The sequence below is a fragment of the Danio rerio genome, chromosome 10, assembly GCF_049306965.1.
Source record: "Danio rerio strain Tuebingen ecotype United States chromosome 10, GRCz12tu, whole genome shotgun sequence".
Lineage (NCBI taxonomy): Eukaryota > Metazoa > Chordata > Actinopteri > Cypriniformes > Danionidae > Danio > Danio rerio.
In genome coordinates, this window is record NC_133185.1 from 12425718 (window position 1) to 12450123 (window position 24406).

General features: G+C 35.0%; 2 protein-coding genes across 5 annotated transcripts in view; one reads left to right on the forward strand and one right to left on the reverse strand.

The window, feature by feature from the left end:
* The first annotated feature begins 652 nt into the window (after positions 1-652).
* On the forward strand, positions 653-21471 carry ppwd1 (peptidylprolyl isomerase domain and WD repeat containing 1). 2 transcript variants are annotated; one of them, XM_021479088.3, is made up of 11 exons: positions 653-791; positions 1010-1112; positions 2012-2115; positions 2243-2363; positions 6471-6918; positions 7017-7207; positions 12141-12330; positions 12410-12591; positions 12977-13058; positions 19737-19933; positions 21269-21471. In XM_021479088.3, the coding sequence occupies exons 1-10, from the start codon at positions 671-673 to the stop codon at positions 19929-19931; spliced, it is 1737 nt and encodes a 578-aa protein (XP_021334763.1). In that variant the 5' UTR covers positions 653-670; the 3' UTR covers positions 19932-19933; positions 21269-21471.
* A 5-nt stretch (positions 21472-21476) lies between these two features.
* trim23 (tripartite motif containing 23) overlaps positions 21477-24406 on the reverse strand; it is a 51846-nt gene continuing 48916 nt past the window's right edge. For 2 of the 3 annotated variants that reach the window (XM_005155602.6, XM_073914169.1), the window contains one exon: positions 21477-23966. In XM_005155602.6, coding sequence (XP_005155659.1) covers positions 23787-23966 — 180 coding nt within the window. In that variant the 3' untranslated portion in view covers positions 21477-23786. 3 annotated transcript variants of the gene reach the window in all.

Genomic DNA, 24406 nt, shown 5'->3' on the forward strand with positions numbered 1-24406 from the left:
ATTCATTCTTGTTGTCCCAACCCAAATCCATTAAGTTAATGTAACTAATTTAATTAGATTGATTGCGTTTTCCAAAAAAAAAATCTCCACAATTGTATTTTTTCAGCTCATTTTAAATAAGTATTTTTAATGTGTAGCAAAAATGTTATTTTGAGTGTGTAACAACATGCCCTTCAGATGAAACAGCTAGGCATGTTGACAAATCGATATTGAATCCTTTTGAGCTAAAGAAATAAAAATATATACTCTTATTTAAAAACATTATAAAAACCTCATACTTGTATCAAAGAAATGCAAATATTAATGAATAATAATAATAATAATAATAATAATAATAATAATAATAATAATTGTAATATGTTGTAATAATAAACCTTGAATCCCTTGAAATTCACACAAACTGAGAAAGAGGTGTTTGTGCCAACTACTGCATAAATATAGTACCATAAAATTAAATCACCTATAAATGAAAGCAAAAAAATATTACATTTAAGTAAAATTTTGAACGAAGTTATATCAATTCCTTGTGTGTGTGAAGCACACTTGGCGATAAAACTGATTCTGACCCTGATTTTCGTCGCCCATCCTGTAGATGGCGGTATGCTCCCTGAGAACTCAGTGTTACGTTTAAACAATAATCGAAGAAAAAATTATAAACTTTTATTTGAAAATGGCGACCGACGTGAGCAGTGATGGTTCTGAGAATAAACGAAAACTGGAAGAAGATGAAGACGAAGACAATTGGGTTGGTCCTATGCCGAGTGAGGCCACACAAACCAAAAAGAAAAAAGGTAATGTACGTTGATTTGATTAACGTTACTGTTACTTGGCTGTTTATAAAAATACAGTGAGCTGTAGGCATGAAATTTAGGCTTTATTTGCCTGTAATTTGTCTTGACTGGCAGTTAATTAATTCTTGAAACAACTAAATACGTATAACAGTTTATCACTAGTTGGTTGGCTCTTACTGAGATTTGTTTTTAAATGGATCTCGTGTCTTCTTTTGCAGTTCTTGAGTTTGAGAGATTGTACCTGGATAATTTACCATCTGCCTCCATGTATGAAAGAAGTTACATGCACAGAGATGTTATAACACACATTGTTTGCTCCAAGTAAGTGTTCACCAATTTTTGCCATGACCTGGTTAGGTTTGAACGTTATTGGTTTAGTTTTTTGCATTCATTTAGGTTTCTCCTTGCATTTCCCACATTTTTACATAGACCCACCATCTTTTTAAAGTAACTTTAGTTTTTTTAATGTATTTTAAATTAATTTGTACTATTTCAATGTTATAAAAACATTACCTACAGTATTATGATACGTTTGAAAATATTAGTTTTCTACATTAGTTTTAAAGCATTTGAGATCTTAATGTGATTTTGTCTGTGTGTGTGTGTGTGTTTTTTTTATATATATATATATATATATATATATATATATATATATATATATATATATATATATATATATATATATATATATATATATATGAAAATTGTTTGTTATTGTATTTACTGACCATTACTGATGCATTTCATTATAGTACAAACTTGGTCTCAAAAAAATCTATACTATAAATGATTTAAAAATGTACTGTATTAAATACACTGTACTATAAATTATTATTATTATTTATATATAGTGCTGGGAACAAATTAATCACATCCAAAATAAAAGTTTGTATTAAAAATTTAAATGGATGTGCTATGTATACTTATTATGTGTAAATATAGATACATGCATATTTTGAGAAAGTATTTAATTATTTTTATATAAAAATATGTGTATATACAGTTAAAGTCAGAATTATTAGCCCCGCTGTATTATTAGCTCCAACTTCTGATTAACTTAGAGAAGATTTTTTCGAACACATTTTTGAACATAATAGTTTATATAACTCATTTTTAATAACTGATTTATTTTATTTTGGCCATGATGACAATAAATAATATTTTACTAGATATTTTTCAAGACACTTCTATACAGCTTTAATAATTTCCCCCCATTCCAGAACTGATTTTATCCTCACAGCAAGTCAAGATGGACATGTCAAATTCTGGAAGAAGAAAGAGGATGAAGGAGTGGAGTTTGTCAAGCACTTCCGCAGCCACTTGGGTTTGTGTTTGTTGAACAGCACCCTAGAAATCACTTGGCAGTTCACAATGCAGAACAGCAGTCACGTTCAGTAAATATGGAAAAATAGTATGTGTAAATATTTTTTTTGTTTCTCTTTGTGGTGTAGGAGTGATTGAGTGCATTTCCGTGAGTGCGGAGGGAGCACTTTTATGCTCTGTTGGTGATGATCAAGCGATGAAAGTTTTTGATGTAGTCAACTTTGACATGATCAACATGCTCAAACTTGGGTAAGATCTTAAGATCATATCTGTCCCCAAATTTGTTGTCTGTATTTAATGAAACTCCCTGGGGTTTCTCCTTGATTATTACCTGTCAAAATGGAAAGATGATGAGTGTAAATATGTTTTAAATTAATACGTTTTTTGTAAGTTTGTATTTTTGCTATTTCTTTGTTCTAGACCACATTTAACTCCGAATTATTTACAAAACAATTACCATTTCTTTCGATACAAAATAATACAAATGTTAGAAAAAACATTTGGTTGTGTATTTCCTATTTTTATTTTAGCCATTAAATCCATGTATTACAGATTTATTACAGTCATTATTACACATTTAGGTTTTTAGTGGTCGAAAAGATGAATCACTGACTGCTGCAATGGCATTAAACTCCTGATGATTTATTATAATTTATATAAATTAATCTTTAATGACCCAAGGTGTGTATGTTTAGATTAGGAATCTTTACATAGATACTTTTATTGCATCTTGCATTTGTTTGTTTATTTATACATTATTATCACTTATATTTGGCTGATTTGAAAAAAAAAAACTGTATCAAGTATTACTTTTTATGATGAGTTGTTTTATACAATATCATGTTAACAATTTTCTGTGTTGATATGATTTTTTTTTTAAATGAGTAAAAAAGTAATGAACATGTCACCCTTTTTTCTTCGAAAACATTTCTGAATGTGCTGTTGACTTGAAATTTTCCCTGGATGTTGGTAACATCTAGGGATGCACGATATATCGGAGGCCATATCGTTATCGGCCAATAAATGCTATTTTTAAGATTATCGTTATCGATCCGATGTCTAAATTAAGCCGAAATGTTTAAGCCGATAAATTACGTAATTGTTGACGCGCACGCGTGGGCGGAACATGTTCAGACTTGTTCATGGATCTCTCCTCACACTGATTATTCCTTCAAAGTCAGTCCTTTTCTCACGTGGTATTGCTGTGCGTTAATAACTCAGTAAGTAACCATTATCCTTATCATTGTAGATATGTTTGATTGAGTGCCATTGTGTATTTTGCTTCAAATCGCCTCAGGAAAATATATTACATATGAAAGCCTTTCCTGCTCTGTCTATTTGTTGTGTTAGAGATAGCAGGGAGATTTACTTATTACTCCAGGGTCGAATAACATTAGTTTTGGAGTTAATTCTTTCAGTTGCAGCCGGTGAATTAAAGAGGACCCGAAAAAAGGAGAGGGTGCTCGCTGCAGAGCCATTTGAGGAGAGCTGAGCTCCAGCGAGGGGGAGCATGAGCTGTCGCTCCTCCTCCTGTAAGCTGTTTTAATGCGTACAACAACCCCACCCCTAACCCTACCCCCAGTGACTTCACTCGTAGAAGAAGTGCAAAAAAGGTGGAGCTCAAGCTTAAGCTCCCCCTTGCTGGAGCTCAGCTCTCCTCAAATGGCTCTGCAGCGAGCACCACTTGGAAAAAAGCGCTCCTCTTTTCTGTCTCTCCCTCTTCGCTTCACACACACATACACATCCCAAACTGACCTACACACGTGACGCGCTTAACAAAAACTTTACGGAAGGTTTTTAATCTAATATAATTATTTGTTATTATCAACGCGTTGCTTCTAGGGATGCTCATTTCGGTTAATTTTGCTAACCGACAACCGCGTTATTAACGGTTAACTGGTCAGATTACTATTCATTTTATATTAAACAAATTGACGTGTCTATTTTGTGTCCGACACATTAAATATTGCATTTTAAAATACTTATAATGTAAAAATAATTTATTTTTACATGCTAGCATATTAATAGAACAAGACAACAGAGCATTTTCACGCACCTGCAGTGTTTAGCACAGAAGAGCAGAATAAACTAAATAAAATGAATAAAATAAATAGGACTGCCCTAAATTATTTTCACTTAAATAATTAATTTATATTACAAAACGAAAATACTGACTGATTCTTTTTAACAACCGGCATAGGCTGTTTTTTTCCAATCATATTTTTTTTTCCGTCAAATAAAAGTCGCAGACTTCCTCAAATTGCCCGCTCCACGGAAAATATGCCTTTATTTAATGCCCCGCTGTTATTATTATAAATCACAAAACCTTTTACATTTTTAATAGAAATCATTATTTTAAAGAATGTGTCCTGACATGGTTTCTTCTCTCTCCCTCGCGGTTCAAGTGCGCGCGCTGCGTGATGAAAAGACAACAAAAAACGTGCGCATATGTTGACTTTTTGTAAAGAGTTTTGTTGTTTAAATATGATATTGCATTAATGTGCATACATGCTTTATAAGCTGTAAGATAAAAAGTAAAGCCTATTTGTTGCGTTTATTACGCAGATCCAGGTCAACATCAGCGCTGGTTAGCATCAACACGTCTGTATTAAACAGCAATATTCTTCTTCCATTTTGCTTCTTTGGCAAATGTGTCTGTAGGCACGGGCTATACGTTATCATCCCGCAAGTTAAATATTGAACAAGGGGCCGAAAACAAGGCGCACCTCACGGCCTTTATGTTGACAAGGAAAAAAGAAGAGAAGAAGCGGGGTCCTCTTATGAAACGACTGAATCAGCTGGGTATCGATTGTGCGAAAGTGTTGCTGTGTTATTAAAATTGTAATATTTAATAGTAAAAAGTCATCTAAGCTCAATGATCAGGTTTGTATCAAAATCCGAGGGCAAATCTGCACCCTCACAGCAGTTTATCATAAATAATATCGTGATATTCAAGATTTGTACATTCATACAGCTCTGGATAACTTAAAACAGCGATTAGACCTTCAGATTAGACCGTTATCACTTGTACTGTGGCTCTGAACTGTCAAAACACCTCTAAAAAAAGGCTTTTTCGGACATGACATATTTTTACACATGTACATTACTGTAACCCGTTTTATTCAAGAACATTTGAGCTGGCTTTAGTCCTTAGCTCTTTAATTTTCATCTTATTTAAAATATATTTAAATTGCTTGTTAATTAAATCCCATTTTGTTATTTAACCTTTTTAATTTTATGCAACAGTCAATTTGCATGTTAATTTGCTATGAAGAAAATGAAATAATGCATTTTTGCATGCTGATTTGTGTGAAATCGTGTATATAGATTATATATAATTGAATATATAATTTTGAAATCATAGCTTTTTTGCTTTGAGTATAGGCTATTCAGTTTAAAAGAGCAGAGTTTCTGCTTTTATTAAGTTTTCTGTATAAAAATAAAACATTTTGAAATATTTATAATTATCGGCCTATATATATATCGGCTATCGGCCTCCAAGTCTGAAGAATTATCGGTATCGGCCATAAAATCCATATAGGTGCATCCCTAGTAACAACCAAATATATCTATATGCAAAGAAAACAAATAGAATTAGTTTGCAAATTACGTGATGCATATTAAAATGAAATGGAGCAGGGAAAAAGTATTGAACACATGAAGAACGGGAGATGTAGAAAGGCAGTGAAAGCCCAGATAGCAGCTGAAATCTCTTAGCATTATTCCTTAACCCTCTGCCCCTTAATGTAAATTAAAATTAGCTGCTTCAGTCAAACATCTACATTATCAGGATGATGAAGATGAAATCAGGACAGACATTTCAGCAAGACAATGATACAAAACACAGCCAAGCAGACTCTCAGATGCTTTCAAAGAAAGAAAATGTAGCTGTAAAATGGGCCAGCCGAACACCTGACTTGAATCCAATATAAAATACAAAATAAAGCTTCGATTTGATAGACGAGACCCACAGAACCATCAAGATTTTTACACTCTGTTGAAGTCTATGATAAACTCACACCTGGAATTCATGTGACTTCATTCTCCATATGAGAGGCATCTTTAAGCTGCCATCACCAAAAAAGCCTTAATATAAAAGTATTTAATACGTTTTAGTAGTTCAATACTTTCTCCCTGTGTCATTTCATTGTTATTGCACAAGAACTAATTTTTCAGATTTAAAAAAAATATATATATATTTTAATTGTTTTATTGTTATGTTTGTATTGTTTGGGTTTTTACCAAAATCTGGTTTAATTCCATGTTCACAGGTCCTTTAGAAATATCATACCCTGAAAAAAACATGACGTGTTCAATACTTTTTTCTTTCTACTTTTTGTTGTTGTTGTTCTCCAGCTTCCATCCAGGCCAGTGTGAGTGGATTTATAATCCAGGAGACGCCATTTCAACAATCGCCTGCTCTGAGAAATCCACTGGAAAGATTTTTGTGTATGATGGACGTGGCAGTAATCAGCCCCTGCACGTATTCGAAAAGATGCACACCACACCACTCTCTCAGATCCGCCTCAATCCCAAATATCGTGTCATCGTATCTGCCGATAAAGCGGGAATGCTAGAATACTGGACGGGGCTCCCGAGCGAATTCAAATTTCCGCGGCAGGTGGACTGGGAGTTTAAGACCGACACAGACTTGTATGAGTTTGCCAAATGTGGAACGTATCCCACCAGCCTGGCTTTCTCTCAAGATGGCAAGAAAATGGCCACCATTGCCGTTGACCGCAAAGTGAGGATTTTCCGCTTTCTCACTGGGAAGTTGATGCGGGTGTTTGACGAATCACTAACAGTAAGTTTGTGTTTTATGATTATTTATAATTTTCAAAGGTTAACATGTGCACAGTGTATGAGCTTGTGGTATAATCTGTGGTCTGTGTGTAATTGCAGATGTTTACAGAGCTCCAGCAGATGAGACAGCAGTTGCCTGATATGGAGTTTGGTCGCAGAATGGCAGTGGAGAGAGAGCTGGAGAAGGTGGACGGCATACGATTGACCAACATCATCTTTGATGAGACTGGACACTTTGTGCTTTACGGCACCATGCTAGGCATTAAAGTCATCAACGTAGAGACTAACAGGTAGAGAATACACAACATATACACACATTTTTTATTTCTAAAGCAAAATTCATTTAGGGGTGTGGGGGAAGGTACATTAAGTCATTTCTGCCAAAGTGGAACTGTCGGCAGCTAGCTCTCTGTAACTCTAACATGGTTGCCCACTGAAGCTAAGCAGGGCTGCGCCCAGTCAGTACCTAGATGGAAGACCACATGGGAAAGCTAGATTGCTGCCGGAAGTGGTGTTTGTGAGATCAGCAGGGGGTGTTTAACTTGCCGTCTGTGTGGGCCCTAATGCCCCAGTATAGTGGAGAGGACTCTATACTGTTCAGTGAGCTCCATCTTTTGGATGAGACGTTAAACTAAGGACTCTCTGTGGTTGTTAACCAGTTAGGCTCTGGGGCTATTTGGGGTAATTCCTCCTGAATTTGGCCTTCCGATTTAAAAAGCTTCCCATACCCACATGCAGTGGTGTTAATACAAAAGTTTGGTATATTTGGAAGGAAACCCTTTTTCATAAAATACAGTTGAAATTGAAAACAATTGTTGTATATATAAGTTTGGAAATGTGCACCTCAGTATTGGAGAATTGCAGCACCCTGGAAACAATTTTATTTCTTTCCAGCAGGTATCAGCAAACACAGGAAAAAGGATTTTTTTCATTATAACAATTTATGTGAGAATAATTCCATTCCAACTGCAAGGAGGAAAAATGCCATTTTTTATTTTATTTCTGCCTACCTATTTTTGAAGTCTTCCCATACCCTCATACACTATAATAAATGCAAAATCTCAATGTAATTTTACAGAAAACCCTTTGAAATTACAAAAAGAACTGCTGAAAGTGATAAATATTATTATATATGTTGCCTGTCCTATGATGAACCACCTCAACAATAACCACTTTTAGTTTTTTTTTGTTCTAAAGCCTGATTTAGAAAGTGTATAACTCAGGCCCTGTATGCTCCATCAAACTGCAGACTGTTTTGATTGTTACCAGCATGTATCAGTAGACACTAGAAAAAATAATTTTGTTTTTATCATGTAGTATGCAATAATTATGTTAGTTCAACCAAAGGGTGGAAAATCACAACTTTTTTGCTCCTTCTGTTTGTCATGCAATATCTTAGTCACTGATTGGCTGATCGGCTCGCGATACATCAGCGTAAAGCTGAGAATCTCACCTTTCCAGTGATATGTAATTCATCTGGATAGGTCGAAGCTATCATATTTTCCCTATTTTTGGAATATCATGACCCTAATTTGTTGCGTTTTGCACTTACAAGACACAGCAGGGATTTACTGATGCACACTTCCTCAGAAAACGCTGAAAATTGACTTATTTTGCTGAGGAAAACCTAAGGTAAAAGATGATGTAGCTTGTTTGGCTATCTGTGCTAGCTCCGGCAGCTCACGGAGCAAATGATCAATAATTTCCCTTGTATGTTTACAAAAAACGAGTTTATACTTTATGATTCATTCAAAGACTGTTAGATATGTGATTGTAAATCAATAAAAATAACAATGGATCCTTATTATCGGGAATGAGAGCTTTAATTTGACGTATTACTTGCCATTGTGTGTCTAATATTAGCGATGTAAAAAATATGCATACTAAACAAAGTACATAATCGGGAGGGTTGAGATATTATACATCGAGTGTAAATTAAGTGTAAATAACTTTGTTACCGTGCAACAATTATTAAAGTTATGTGCATCAGTTGAAAATAATTCTAAGCTTTCACCCAGTAGGTCATATGGTGTTATTGATGCAGACAGAGCTCTTAAACCTATAGTTATTCTCCCGATGACGTCATTTTGCTCCGGTACCGGGCACGCAGAGTTTAAATATGCCAGGATTTTCTTTGAAAAACAGTAGAAGTTATCTGGGCATTCCTGGCCAAATTTGCCCCCTGGCCCCTGTCCATCATGGCCTCCTAACCATCCCCATATCATAATTGACTTCATCTCATTGTGTCATCTTCACCAATCAGCTAGTCTGTGGTGTGTGGTCTGCGGTCTGGCGCAATATGGCTGCTGTCGCTTCATCCGGGTGGGTTCTACACACTGGTGGTGTATGAGGAGTTTCCCCCCAATGTGTAAAGTGTTTTGAGTATCTATATAAGTGTTCTTTATAAAATATTTTACCAGCTGATGATTAATATATACAGTAAAGTGAAGATCTAGATTACTCTCAACCTTCATGATCACTTCAACGAAATTAGTTTCTTAAATTATCAGATAATTTGACCAGATGATATAGTTAAATACAGTTTAGGTTGTCATGTGGTGTGACTAAACCTAACAAAAAACTAAATGAATATATTGTTTAACATGTGGAAAAAACAGCTTTTAAAAAAACATATTTCAGTGCATCGATGAATTTGGTCTTTCATGTTTGAACTTTCAGCAGTGAAGGTTAGACTGAACTGAAACTCTGAAAATTGGACTGACAGCTTTAATTTACTAGAACTTCTATGTTAAGCTGCTTTGACACAATCTACTTTGTAAAAACACTATATAAATGAAGGTAACTAGAATTGAATTGAATAATAGTAATATTTTAATAGTAAGTTATTTAACCTTTTATCTAGGAAGTAAGGAAAATTTTCTTAATTTTTACTTGGTTATACCATAGGGTTATAGTTAGCTAAAATTCAACCCAAAAAAATAACATGCTTATGTCATAGAAGGAATTAATGTTAACTGAAAACAAACATTTCAGTCACATTCAGTGAAGACAGCATTTTTAAATTTAGTTTAACTTGATAAATTAATTCCAGATTTAATATAAGCTTTTGGTGTCTCCAGAATGTATCTGTAAAGTTTGAGCTCAAAAAACCCATCAGAATATTTATTATACCTTTCAGAAGAATGTCAGTTTTAGCTCTGAGCATCTTGTAGCTGTTTTTGTAGACTATGCCTTTAATGCTAGTCATCCCCGCCCACCGTTACCACGTGCCTGTCAGTGTGCCTCAATCTCCGGCCTCGGCATCAGACAACAGACAGACATGAAGGAAGCAGATCTCACGTAATGTTTTTGAGAAATATTACAGTAAGAACTTTCAGGGTTTTGGATGCTATTTTAATGTCAGGAAATTGAAAAAGATTTATTGTCTTTATATCACCCCAATACGAGTGTGAACACATAGTACCTACACACAGTTTTTGTCCAAACAGCGTAAAAAAGGTGTTTTTTATCATAGGTGCCCTTTAACTAAAATTATAATAAATTGATACAAAACTTACACAGGGTTACACTTTCTACAAACACACATGCAGAAAGGATGTACATTGTGTTTCAAATTATGCTGAAATATTTATTAATGGTAGTAAAGACTTTTTTTTTTCAAAAAGCACAAAAAATGTAAAAAAAAAAAAAAAAAAAAAAAAGTATAGTATATTTACATTTTGTGAAAGTAGGATTGTAAAAAATACATTAACTGTTTCTTGCCACATTAAAAAATATTTTATTTACAATATATAGCTTTATTCGGACAGGTCACTTTATAGAGGCATAATGTATTAGATTCAAAGTGACTCTAAGTCCACATTTACACTAGTATGTTTTAGTTTTTAAACAGCGATTTAAAATGAAAACGATCTGCGTCCACACTAGCGTTTCACGTAGCGTTTCTGTCTACACCACACCACTGAAAACCACACACACACACACACTGGCATGCACTGCAGCGAATGTGGACGTCTGAGCTCCAGGCAGTCATCTACCCAGATAAGAGCTGTGCTCATCAGACTGTTTATCAAGAATCTACAGCTGGATCTAATCTCACTATATTTGTTAAACATGAGATTTAATTCATCTTGTTGTCTATATCTAACAACATATTCTCTGACTTTTCTCTTTTGAATCTATTACTTGTTCTCAGGTAACGTGTTTTGGCTGATCGTAAAGATAAGTTAATAATTAATGTAACCATGTACATTCGGTATATTGACTAATTGCTTGCCTTTATTTCCTATAATGTATAAACTTATTGTACATTATAATTTTTAATGGTCATTATTGATTATTAAAACTGATATTCAACAAAAAAGTTTTGTATATTCAATGAGAATGAAAGGAGCCAGTGATGTTATAGGCTCTGTTTTGTCATAAATAAGCATTCAGTGAAGTTGACGCTCATAAATATGCAGCTACACGACGCCTCAACATTTCTGCTGTGTGTGAAGTTGCTAATATCAAAAGAAAAATAGCAGTTCCTTAAATCATGTTTTCATTTTATTGTTAATAAAGTGAAACAACATAGCCAGGGTGATGTGAATGAGGTTATAAAGTACACTGTTCCCTTTGAAGATCCTCAAGAGTTGGTTTTCCATATCAAACTTGCGAAGTCTGAACTTACAAGGAAAGGATGCAGGACTGAACTGTGTGTAGGTTACTTAATATTAAGGAAAAACCCATTTCAGTTAGGGGAATGCCTGCAGCCCTACTTCCGATTTCAGATGTCTCTGTTTTTCCCCATTCACACTGAGACGGAGCAGCAATGTTTTTAAATGAAAACGGCCTCTCCAGCATTTTCGAAACGCTCAGTTTTAGGCGCCCGAAATCTTTGGCGTAGTGTGGATGGAGCGCCTAACCGTAGCAAAACTTATGCGTTTTCAAACTAAAACATATTAGTGTAAATGGGGCCTAAGCCACAGGTGTCAAACACAGTTTCTAGAAGGCCGCAGCTCTGCACAGTTTAGTTCCAACCCTAATTAAACACACCTGATCAATGTAATTGAGTGCTTTAGACTGGTTTTACACCAACAGATTGGTGTGTTGAAGCAGCGCTGGAACTAGACTCTGCAGAGCTGCTGTCCTCCAGGAATAGAGTTTGACACCCCTGCTCTAAGCCACAACTATGGCCTACATTAAATGGCCTACATCAGCCATTCTGAAACCATCTCTCTTTTGTCTGTGTGTCTGTTGTAAATTTTTCTGGCTGTCTAGGTGTGTGCGCATACTGGGCAAGCAGGAGAACATCCGTGTGGTGCAGTTGAGTCTGTTTCAGGGAGTCGCAAAGGCCATGCAAGCGGCACCAACAATTGAGATGAAAGCCTCTGAAAACCCAGCACTCCAGAGCTCTGACCCAGACCCCACCATCTTCTGCACTGCCTTTAAGAAGAACCGCTTTTACATGGTGCAAAATCCACCCCTGAGCACATCTCCTCTTTTTCTTTCTGATAGAGAATCTAATACTGTGTTGTGTTTTTGAGCAGTTTACAAAAAGAGAGCCCGAGGACACAAAGAGTGCTGATTCTGACCGTGATATTTTCAACGAGAAGCCGTCTAAAGAGGAAGTGATGGCAGCCACACAGGCGGAAGGACCAAAAAGAGTGTCAGACAGTGCCATCATTCACACCACTATGGGTGACATTCACATCAAACTCTTTCCTGTCGAGTATGTATATATATATATGAGTATGTTTGAGGGTTTTGAGTATATATGAGGGTTTTTTTGTTTTTGTTTTTTAAGATGTTAAGTGATTGTAAGTAAGGACCAATCCCAACTATATTTTTGCACCCCTACCTATTCCCCTTGGCCCTTAAAACCGAGGGTTAAGGGGAAGGGCTTCAAATATTACCCCTAAGAATTGGAACAGCACCTGCACATGTCATCATATGTCATCGCAGTCTCTTGCTTAATATGAGATCAGACGATCGCGACTGCTGTAGTTATTCCAGTTTTGCTATGTTTTGGTATTTATCTTCAGGAAATCACTGAATCTCATATGAAATCTTATATTATGTATTATGTATATTATTTTTTCTTTCTTTCACATCAGATGCCCCAAAACTGTGGAGAACTTCTGTGTTCACAGCAGGAACGGTTATTACAACGGCCACATTTTTCACCGAGTCATCAAGGTAGGAGGTAGTGATCAACACTAGGGCTAAGCGAATGGATCATGATGAATCTATGGTTTCTCATAAAGATTCTGAATTGATTCTCAAAAGTTCATAATCGATTATGTATGCAAATATGACTTTAAGGGTGCAAGCTAGAAACAGAAAAAAATAGATGGATGTATGTATGCTGCTGAATTCACTTAATGTGAACAAAGATGGACAAATTTATCAATTTTAAAGCTGGCGCGACATTAGGATCTCTACAGAATGCAGACCGGGTGGCATTAATATGATGATAGACAAGTGTATATATATAATATCGGTATGTTGTTAAAAGCATATCAGTAAGTGATAAAATTTGCGTTTATAAGACGTAATCATTGTTTAATAGTCATAATTAAGTTTCTTATTAAATCTTTATCAGTCAAATGCTCTCTAGTATCTGACATGCCCTGCCCCCTTCAAGATGCTTTAAATTTGCTTTTTATTTGATGCACTTGAGTTAAACCACTCTCACTGGCAGAGCTGTTTTTTAGAGGGGAGTGGCTACTCTCATCTTTTTGTGTTTGTTGAGATTACGTCAAACATCGAATAAAACAATGCAAATTTCAAAGCATATGAGAATGAGAACAGTTGGTTCTTTATAATTTTATGTAACCTGTTTTTTTATGTTACATTCTGAGCTTGTTCAAACTGATTTTAACTGTTAATATATTTTTTTAAGATGGCAGTACAATCACACATGTATTCCAATCATATAAAAAAAAATAGAAACTTCATTTTTTTGGCAACCTTTTTGGGTAAAATTTGGGATGCACTGATCCCGATACTTGGATCAGATATCTGTTCGATACTGCATATTTTTGCTGGATCGGGTATCAGCAAGCTGGTACCGATCCTAATCCGATCTTGCGCTTGTGCTATAGTCTATTTAATTTATAAGCAAACAAAAGCCATGAAGGTAGCCTATTATAAGGCACAAGAAAGTTGTCATGTAGGCCTACATCCGAAATGTTTTAAAGCCATTTTATAGTTCAATGTGAAGTACAGATGAATATTCAAGTGGTTAAATTCATTTTCAGTTCAGCGCTTCCCGCCGCTGCACCTGTCAATCATTCTTCATTTATTCACAATTCAAACTGCATGTCATATTTATGACAACTCGAAAAATTTTCTCCAAGACTATTTGTTCCTCTTAAAGGGGTGGTCCACTACGATCTCATATTTTAAACTTTAGTTGATGTGTAATGTAGCTGTGTGAACATAAACAACATCTCTGAATGTAAAAAGTTCTAAATTCAATGCTAAGAGAGACCTTGATTTTTACAGAGTTAGCTTAGCAAAGCCTACAATGAACGAATTTTGGGGACTACAAAAAATACTTCCGCCCCCTGTGACATCACAAGTTCATTTACTGCGCATCCCACACTGCGCATGCAGGTAAGGGCCGTAGCCAGAAGTGCTGTAACGTTATAGCAGAGATGAAGCTAAAAATGCGTCTAAATGCGTATTTGGGCTTCCAAAGGACACAACACAAAGACAAAATTTAAAAATTATAAACTAATCAGCAAGCATGATTTGACAAAACAGCTCCAGAATCTCTCCCAGTTCAGTGCTGGATTTGGCTAAATTCTCCTCAAAGCAGAAGTTGTGATCTACAAGTAAATGTTTTTATTTGTTAAAATTGATCATGACATGTACAGTGTCTAGCGTTAACGGTATGCTGTAGCAATGATGTAAACAATGCAAAATGCTGCTTTGCGGGCAAACGATTTAGCTACAAACTCACATTATTCCAAACTCCTGTAAACACACACACTCACTCCACCAGCACAGTCTCTTATGTGTGTGCGCGACTGCACTGATTGTCTTCAGGCAGCTTTTTCATGTGTTTCACACATTATTTCTCAGATAATGAAGTCACAAAAGATATGTGGATGATTCATATTACTTACACCTGCATATTCCGGATACTCGTGAAAGACGTCATAACGTATAGAGTTAAAAAAAATACAGATTAGCCTACCTGACTCGTGGTTGCAGCAGAATAATAAATCAAGGCTCAACAGGTAGCATCTCACATCTTGTGCTTTATTCTTCTGTCACGATATATTAGAGAAAATAACTTAATCCAAGCATCAGAGAAAAAAGAAAGTCCCGCGCACATGCGCTTGTTACAGAAAGTTCACACCACACACACACATAGACGCACACACAGATGCTGTTAAAGGAGCCGGACCCCATTTTCACTCGTTAGTAACAGACACTTGTCAGATGTTATTTTAGAGAGCGGGCGCGAGGTTGACTGCATGTTTACACAGCAGAAAAGCATGTGCATTTACGGGCGTGACGTGGAGCCGATCCGCCAATAGCAGCACATTATGACGATGACCAATCAGTGTCAAGGTGGGCCTTTTAGAGGAACTAGGAAATATGACAGTCGTTTTCATGTTAGCTGAGTAGCTGTGTATAATCAAAGTGAGATATATGAAAAAATTACGCGATTTCCTTCAAGTGAAACATAAGCACACATTGCTTTGCATCTTATAAACACAACCAAGCCTTAAAATTACATTCTAGACCACCCCTTTAAGATAAGTAATCAGTGAAGAAATGCATTTAGTTTTTCATTAAATGGCTTCATTTTGACCTGCTACATGGAGATCATTGCTGTTTTGAAATCATGTTGCGCTGTGTATGTTAGACCAGCAGATTGCATTCACAACACTGGAGTAGAGAGAGTTATTATTTGCTCTTCACACACAAAGTTTAAATGAGAAAAGGCTTAGTAATACACTGGACAGATCTTCAACGCACTGATTTCTCCCCCTTGTGCTGCTGTTTTGGAAGTGTCCGTATATCGAAGGGTTGCTCGCTGTCAGTTATGTGCTTCATTCAGGCACTGGCTGCGTAGACGTGACATGCTCTGCTCCGTAAGATTATTCTTACAATAAGTTTATGTTCTCTAATTCTTCCGACTGAGTTTATTTTTCCGAGGGAAATACTTTAAGTCAGGGGTTTTCAAACTGGGGGCCGAAAAAAATTTTTAGATGAGGGGTAATTAATGGGCAAACATGGATGAACTTTGTGTCCCGTATCATTTTGAAGGTTAACATATTTTTTATTATAATTTGAGCTCAAAAGTACTGCAAAAATTAAGCTTTATGCTTATGTCATTTAAATGCAGTTGACACTTTCGTGACACAGGAAAAGAAGCGCAGCGGCCCGCCTCTGTGCACGGGGACTTTTATTGAATAAGCGCTTCTGGCCGGGCACTTCCTGTGATTTATGGCGCTTGTCTGCTGCACCTGACGGCGTTTACCTATCACTTACGCTTACCTCTTTTATGCTAAACAACTAAATGAATGCTCAGGTCTATTTAACTGACTATATTTCAGTTAAAATACATGATCAATAAGAACATTATCGGTGGCTGAAATCACTTCCCTGTATATGGCTTGCGTTCCTAAGTAACCGATCAGCTGGGTGCTGCGGAGTGCGCGCCTCTCTGCGCAGGCTTCACTCATAAGGAACAAATAGCATTTTAAAGACACGGCACAAAATTGCACCTCGTCCACAGTGTGACAGGCTTTACACTTTGCATTGTACAAATATCAGACGGTCCTCTTTGCAGCATGGCAAACAAACATATTAAAATTGTAAAGCAAAAAGTGCTGCCATATCAATGAATGGAGCTGTCATCACATCAGCGAGTTCTCAGAGTTTCACTCCTGTTACACTAATGACAGCTAGATGAGCTCTGCAGTGGACCTCTTACTCACATTGGTTCATAACTGGATGATAAAAAAAAAACTAAATTGTATACACCCTAAGTAAAACCACTATAGCCTATAAAAATTATAATGTATCTGTTTGTGTTATGTTATAAGGCTAATTAATTATTAAATATTAAAATGTATTAGTGCTCTGTATTTAATGGAGCTCAACATATCTGATCAAATTTTAATACTCTGAATATAAATGCATTTTTTTCAAGATGTTCCACTTTTTCCCATATTTATTTGTGTAACTAATTTAAATGTAATGTTCAGTATTATTATTAATAGAACAAACTGGTATGAACAGTTTAAAGTCAGCAAAGCTTCTAAAATTATGCAAAGTAAAACTTGTGGCTCTTTGAACTTGAATACCCAATTCTAGATTGCATTTAGGAAATTATTTTTATCAGTGTAAGTAAGGATTGTCGACCTGAGTAAATTATGATGTGCACAAAAAAAAGGAATAAAAATAAACAAAACACACTGAACCACTACAGCCTCCATTGTAGTATTGCTAGTTACAACAGTACAGTTAACTGTTAACAGGCTGATGAATGACAAAACTCTTTAAAGCTTTAAATCTTTAGATACATTTAGACTCTCAGCTGTAAGGGTAAACACAGAAGAGTCTAGCTGTGCATGGGCAGAAAAAAAGCATAAAAATGGCATAAAAAAACTGTAAAGTGGCTACTCGTACACAAAATATGGCTTGATGGAATCAAGTGAGAGCAGACCACAATGAACACTGCGCATGAAGATTTGATCAATAGATTGAAGCACTAAAACCATGTCAACTCAACTGACATCTTACAAAAATTAATCCAGATAATGAATAATATAAATTTATTGAATAATATATAATAATATAACTGTATTGAATAATACAATTTAAAAAAAATTTAAGTACAGTTATTAATTTGAGGGGGTGGCGTCATTTTTATTTTTTGGAGGTTCACAAAAGAATTCGCCCTACACAAAGGGGCCCTCAGCTGAAAAATTTTGAAAACCCCTGCTTTAAGTGGTGCCAATAGATTGTAAAGCCTGGCCCATTGTGGTCAAAGTAGTTGATTAAATCAATAGGCTAAAAGTGAAACTGAGAGCCCGGCGCATAAGAACAGTCTTTAACAGGAAATTACTTAGCCTTATATAGACTACTCTAAAACTGTGAATATTTAATCGTAATTTTATATATATATATATATATATATATATATATATATATATATATATATATATATATATATATATATATATATATATATATATATATATATATAATGATATTTTATTTAACAGACCTATTTGTCAGTTTGTACACTGAAGCATAGGCCTAAAAGCGGACCTTGTTTTAAACTTTACCTCAAATATTTTTGTTTATTTTGTAGATAACTGACCAACATAAATACATTAAAAAAAAAAAAAAATGAAATTAGTTTCAAAAAATATATTTTTCATACATGCTTTCAGTTTCTTCGTCTCACTTACGGCGAGTACATGCGAAGGAATGTCTATTAAGTAAATAAACATGGCCTTAAAGTTTAGTTTAGTCTGCTTTAAACCTGCAGGAAACTATCAGGCTGCAAAAAATTCTAGTTATTTTACCAATGATTAGGGTAGCTTATTGCAAATTTTTCAAAGAAAAATCTTAATAATAAAAAAGAAACATAAGCTGGACCACAACAAATCACATCAACGTCATAATAAATGCTCAAATAATGTAGCCCATAGTTTATAGTAAGCATCATTTTTAGTTAGATTGTGCCATCTGTCATATACCATAGGCCTATAGGTTTGTTATATTTTACTAAAGAAGATATTATTTATGTTTATCACCAGAACTATAGAAACTTTATTATGTTAACAAAAAACTTTAAAAAACTGCACAGGATCGCATCTGAATCGGTCGATACGCAGAATTTTGGTATCGGTTCCAAAAAATGGCATGCCTAGGTAAAATTTATAGCTTAAAATAGGGCTGGGCGATTTGGCCTAAAATCTTAATCTTGATTAATTAAACATCTTAGCTCGATCATGATTAATAAACGATTATATATATAGATATATAATAGACTTCAACTGTACATACATATTTGAATGAAGGGTGCATTACTTGATTTTGAAATTATTGAAGAAAACACACATATCTACTGTGATTTATTGAACATCAACACACTGCCTAAAACCAACAGTCACTTTTTCTTGTATGAAAATAAAAAAAAAATAATAAATTGGAACTTTTGGCAACAATAAAATTATTTTCTGTGCTTTTCATATTAAAAGTAGAAAACAAGCAGTATCTTTTCTAAATTAAATAACTCTTGTATACCCTGTAAATAACTTCAAACGGTGCATTTCTTGCATCGTCTGTGACCAAAACTTTTAATGTAAATAATAATTTAAATGTAATTGAAAATATGTCGTCTCAAGGCATCTCTGGCACAGCTTACAATCATCGTTTAATTTTACTTCAGCGTGCTGTTTGTGTTTTTCTGTAATAACACTTCTGAAACGCTAGCCTGGTAGCAAGTTTTATGTTTCTCTGAGCTCTGTCGAGTTTCTTCATGAGAGTTTTTTTTTTTCAATGCTACATTAATGTACAAGAAGCTAAAACTTGCTCATTCAGAGGTGGAACAGACAGATGTGCAACATGACTCCTTACTCAGTGTGGAAAATATTTTTAAAAATTGACCTGGGAAAATTAGATTGATTATAGGTTCTGATTGTCAAATCGATTATTTTTCGATTAATCGCCCAGCCTTAGCTTGAAAAAGCTTATTTTTAAAGCTAAGGAATGGGAAATAATGTAGGTCAAAAATCGTTTGCATTGGATTCTGAAGTCCCTAAACATTTCCACCACTTATCAATAATGATATTTGTGTGAATGAGTTGTTTTTTTTAATTATGTTTCTGCATGCAGGGTTTCATGATCCAGACTGGAGACCCCACAGGGACTGGCATGGGTGGGGAAAGCATCTGGGGTGGAGAGTTTGAGGATGAGTTTCATTCCACTCTGAGACATGACAGACCCTACACCCTCAGCATGGCCAATGCAGGACCAGGAACCAACGGCTCACAGTTCTTCATCACTGTCGTCCCAACCGTAAGACCATAATAGTCAGTTCCATACACTAGCCTTCTCATAGAATGTAAGAATTAGTTAAGATGTAAGCCACTGTTCTGAAGATTAAAGTCAGTTCGGAGCCTGATATAACTTCCAAGACTGCATTTTTTATTTAGTTTTTTTGGAAAATACAGTAAAACCAAAGAATTAAATATTGTTACAGTTGAGAACTCCTTTCCAATTTAATGTTTAAGATTGCTTTTCCGTTAATGCAAAACTAAATTGTCAGCATCAGTACTTCAGGTTCACTTGATTCTTCTTAAATTATTCAAAAACTGATTTCTTGCTCAAATGTTTTGTATTATTTTCAGTTGTTTGGAATATAATAATTTATGGAAATCATGATCGTTTTATTTATGAAAATGTTTAAAAATAACAGCTTTTGTTTTACATGAATCTTTTGTAACATCTTTACATGTTTTTCCCGTTTAATGTGTGTTTTTATTGCATTTTAAATTTAAAATCGTTTTTTAAAATACTGACTCCAAATTTTTGAATAGTATTTTAGAATATATTTATCCCCATTCTTTAAAGTTTTTCACCATTTATATTTAAATATCAAAGAATTGTTGTCAGTGAAACCAGCAGATGGCGCTCAACCTGAAGTCTCTGTGTGTGTCCTAATGCTCCAGTATATAAATGAGGCCTCCATACTGCTCATTGAGCACTATCTTTCAGATGAGACATTAAACCGAGGTCCTGATTTTTTGTTATTGTTAAAAATCCTGGCCGAATTTTCCCACTGGCCCCTGTCCATCATGGTCTCCTTATCATCCCGATATCATAATTGGCTTCATCTCAGGGGTCACCAACATGGTGCCCGCGAGGATCACATGTGTTGCCTGCTGGCCTGTTCTTAAAATTGCTCACCATAGCACCACTTACCAGTAAGCTTCATCTAATATAGAAGTAATCATTCAAAAATGTGAATATTTGCAGAGATATATAAAAATAAAGTTGATATATATAAAGATAAAGTTGCACACTGATACATTAAATTTGAATGCCCAGAAAAGTGCTATATAAATGTAAAGAATTATTATTATTAATTATAAAATAGTTCAACACATACACAATCAATAACTCTGTTACACTTATTCTTTACTCTTATTGGTGGAATGTTTTTGGCCATCAATATGGTTAATATGGTTGTTTTTTTTTTTTACAACTAATTACCTTATTAATCATTGAATAATTAATGATTGTTTTAAAAAAAGTTGAATTAATGCAAACAGAAGATTAATCGCCAATTAAAACAGCACTCACAGTAGGGAGAATGACATTTGAATAAATAATAATTTTTTTCTCTCTCTTTCCTCTCCAATTAGCCCTGGCTGGACAATAAGCACACAGTGTTTGGAAGGACCTCTAAAGGGATGGAGGTGGTCCAGAGGATCTCCAACATAAAAGTCAACCCCAAAACCGACAAACCATATGAAGACATCAGCATCATTAATATCACTGTCAAATAGACGTGCAGCCCGATTTTTGTAAAAATAAAGCACCTTTTATAAAAAAAAAACAAAAAAAACAGTGTTTTCAGCTTTGTTTTTAATAGCATAATATTATGAATGGTTATACAAAAAGCTATCAACAAATGGGTGTGCACTGTGCTTCTCGAGAGGCTTCCAGATCTCACATTTACAACAACATCTTTTACAACTTCAGAGGGTCCTGCGCCAGGGCTAGGGGGAATCTTTACACATGCTTTTCACCTAAATATAGTTAACATTACATAGCAATGAGGAGCAACGTTTCAAACCAAAGGATGGTTCCTAAAACTAAACTGTCATTTACATACAGCCACATTTGCATTAAATTGATAAACGAGTTAATATAATGTAACAACATCTGCCTTTTTTTTTTTTAAATATACTAAGATGAGAGGCTTTTTGCAACAAATGAATATCTAGCCGAATATTAAGCTGATGAAATTAAACTACATTTGTTTTATCCATGATGACTACAATCCTCCTTTTAAAATATAAATAAGCAGTAACATTTCTTGCCACAAACACATCCATATTTTTCCACACACGGTGAAAACACCTACACCCATGCACCAGTCTTAAGACCACAAATAAATATTTACAGGCTCATTTAAAGCCTCAAGAAATTCACAAAAGCTATAAAAAAAAAAAAAACAGCTGATGACATTGATAATAATGGGTGAATCTTACAACAAATGTGTAGGTCCCCAAATTCAAAATAAAAACTTATTTTGGATAATGGAAATTAAATGACGCTTGCTTTTTTTTTTTGTCACTCACATTTTCATAACCAATAAGTATGTATATAATTATTAGTGATAATTTTTATTACTCCACTGTTTAATAAAATGCCTAAACATTTTAAATTAATAAGAATACGATTTTCAAATTAAAGTGTTTATTAAGCTCTGTATGAATTTAGTTGAACCACTGAAGTCACATGCAACATTTTGATTAGTAATTATGGCTCCTTTTTAAACATATCAGGATTGCTACAGTCTATGGAGGACGAGAGAACTCCTGGATTTCTTTTTTGGGTGAACTAATTCTAAGAGAATATAAAATATGTTAGTAAACTGCTAGGTAATAATGTTTACAATAAAAAAAAATAACGTTTTTAAAAAAAATTATAGGGAACATATACATGTTTTATGAGAAGTCACCCCATGTAACTTTTAAACAAAGGCAATAGATTTGATCACATGAACTTTCCTAGTATTTGAGTAGCTAATCAGACACGTCAACAGGCACTTCACATTGCTGAAACCATTAATCTGGAGGCTATCTGATGCTTAGTTTCATCTGTACCTAAGGGGATTTACCTACGATTAAAACCTTTGATAGATCTACTTAGACCTTGTGCCATTTCCACGCAATACTGTAGGGATTTTATGAGGGCGTCTGTACAAAAATGAACAATATTTGCTTAAGCACATCTACTATATATGCTTAAAATATCTCATTAGTAACTATTAAATGACCAAAATGAGTGAACTTACAATAAAAAGAAGAGCATGGTTAAATAGATAGTCCACACAAAAACGAAAACATCATTTCCTCATCCTCCACTTCTTTCAAACCTGTTTAAGTTCTGTCTTTTGTTGAACATAAACAATGATATGCTGAAGGATGTTGGAAAACACAGCTTTTGGCTTCCACAGTATTTGTTTTTCCTACTATGGATGTCAATGGCAACTTCGAAATGATTTATTTTCTGTTCTAAGGAAAAAAGAATGATAAATGATAATATTTGGGTAAACTATTCCTTTAACCAGACGTTGACAGTAAGTTTGATTAGTTTACTTGTTTTAAAAAGAATCATGCAGCTTAAACTTAAAGGACAGCATCTGCAAATAGAGTTTTTGACTCTCCTTTGTAAAAAACAAACATTTCGACAAAGTGGAGAGTCAAAATATCATACTTTGTAACCAGCAGCATGTTGCCTTGTTCACTCCAAAATGAAAATTCTGCTGTTATATTTGTTCACCATTATATTGTTTCCACCAGATAACACTTTAATTAGACTTCAGAACACAAATCAATATATTTTTTAATCAAATTTGAACCATTTCTGTCTCTTCATTGAAATTCTTTTTACCCAAAACGCGAGGAGAGAAAGAAATCTGATAATTTCAATTAAAACCATCTTCATAAAATGTCTTTGAAACAGCAATTGTCATTTTGGAGTGAACTAACCCCTTAAAGCACTCCTATTTATGTACACCATTGAGCCACAAGCACAGTAGTATATCTACTAATGGATGAAGACGTGGTATTGTGGGTAAACATAATCTGAGTGACTGTGCAAATGACATGGACAGGCTTCAGGTTTAAGTCTTTTGAGTAGAAGAGTCCCTCAGGCCACATCCAGAACCCCAGCAGCCACCAGCTGGCGAGAGAGCCAGTCCAGGCCCTCATGGAGTCCCATCCCACTGCGGGCATCACAGCCCTGAATGTGCCAACTGCGCCCGCAGCACAGTTTGTGCAAGCTGAGAAGCTCTGTCATCTCCTCCACAGACACTGCACCAGGGACGTCCTACAGAGACACCAATTAGAAACATTTGAACAGGAGTTTAAAATCCAGATGAAAACTAAACAAATTAATACAAATGACAATGTTGTCAGCTGTGGTGGGCTGAGCGAGACTTCATGAAACACCAAAACAGTCGAAGCTTCGAAACCTGTCACTATAGACACCTAGGGCTCTATTTTGACGATCCATGCACAAAGTGCAAAGCGTGGGGTGCAGGGCACAAATGCATTAAGGGCGTTTCGGAATCCATTTTTGCTAATTTAAGGACAGAAAAATCCACTTTGCGTTGTGGCGCATGGTCTAAAAGGGTTGAGCTTATTTTCTTAACTAGCTATAGGTGTGTTATAGGTTATAGAATTAGGGTATCTTCCGTCCAATCCATATCAGTTTTTAAACAAAAAAGGAAACTGAAGAAAACGGCTGTTTTTCATTTGCTCACAAGT

What these genes read in the sequence shown, in the direction of transcription:
- ppwd1 (XM_021479088.3), top strand. Translation starts at nt 671, where the DNA reads ATGGCGACCGACGTGAGCAGTGATGGTTCTGAGAATAAACGAAAACTG. An exon ending in ACAAACCAAAAAGAAAAAAG is followed by an intron (nt 792 to 1,009) that starts GTAATGTACGTT and finishes CTTCTTTTGCAG; the next exon opens with TTCTTGAGTTTGAGAGATTG. An exon ending in ATCAACGTAGAGACTAACAG is followed by an intron (nt 7,208 to 12,140) that starts GTAGAGAATACA and finishes CTGGCTGTCTAG; the next exon opens with GTGTGTGCGCATACTGGGCA.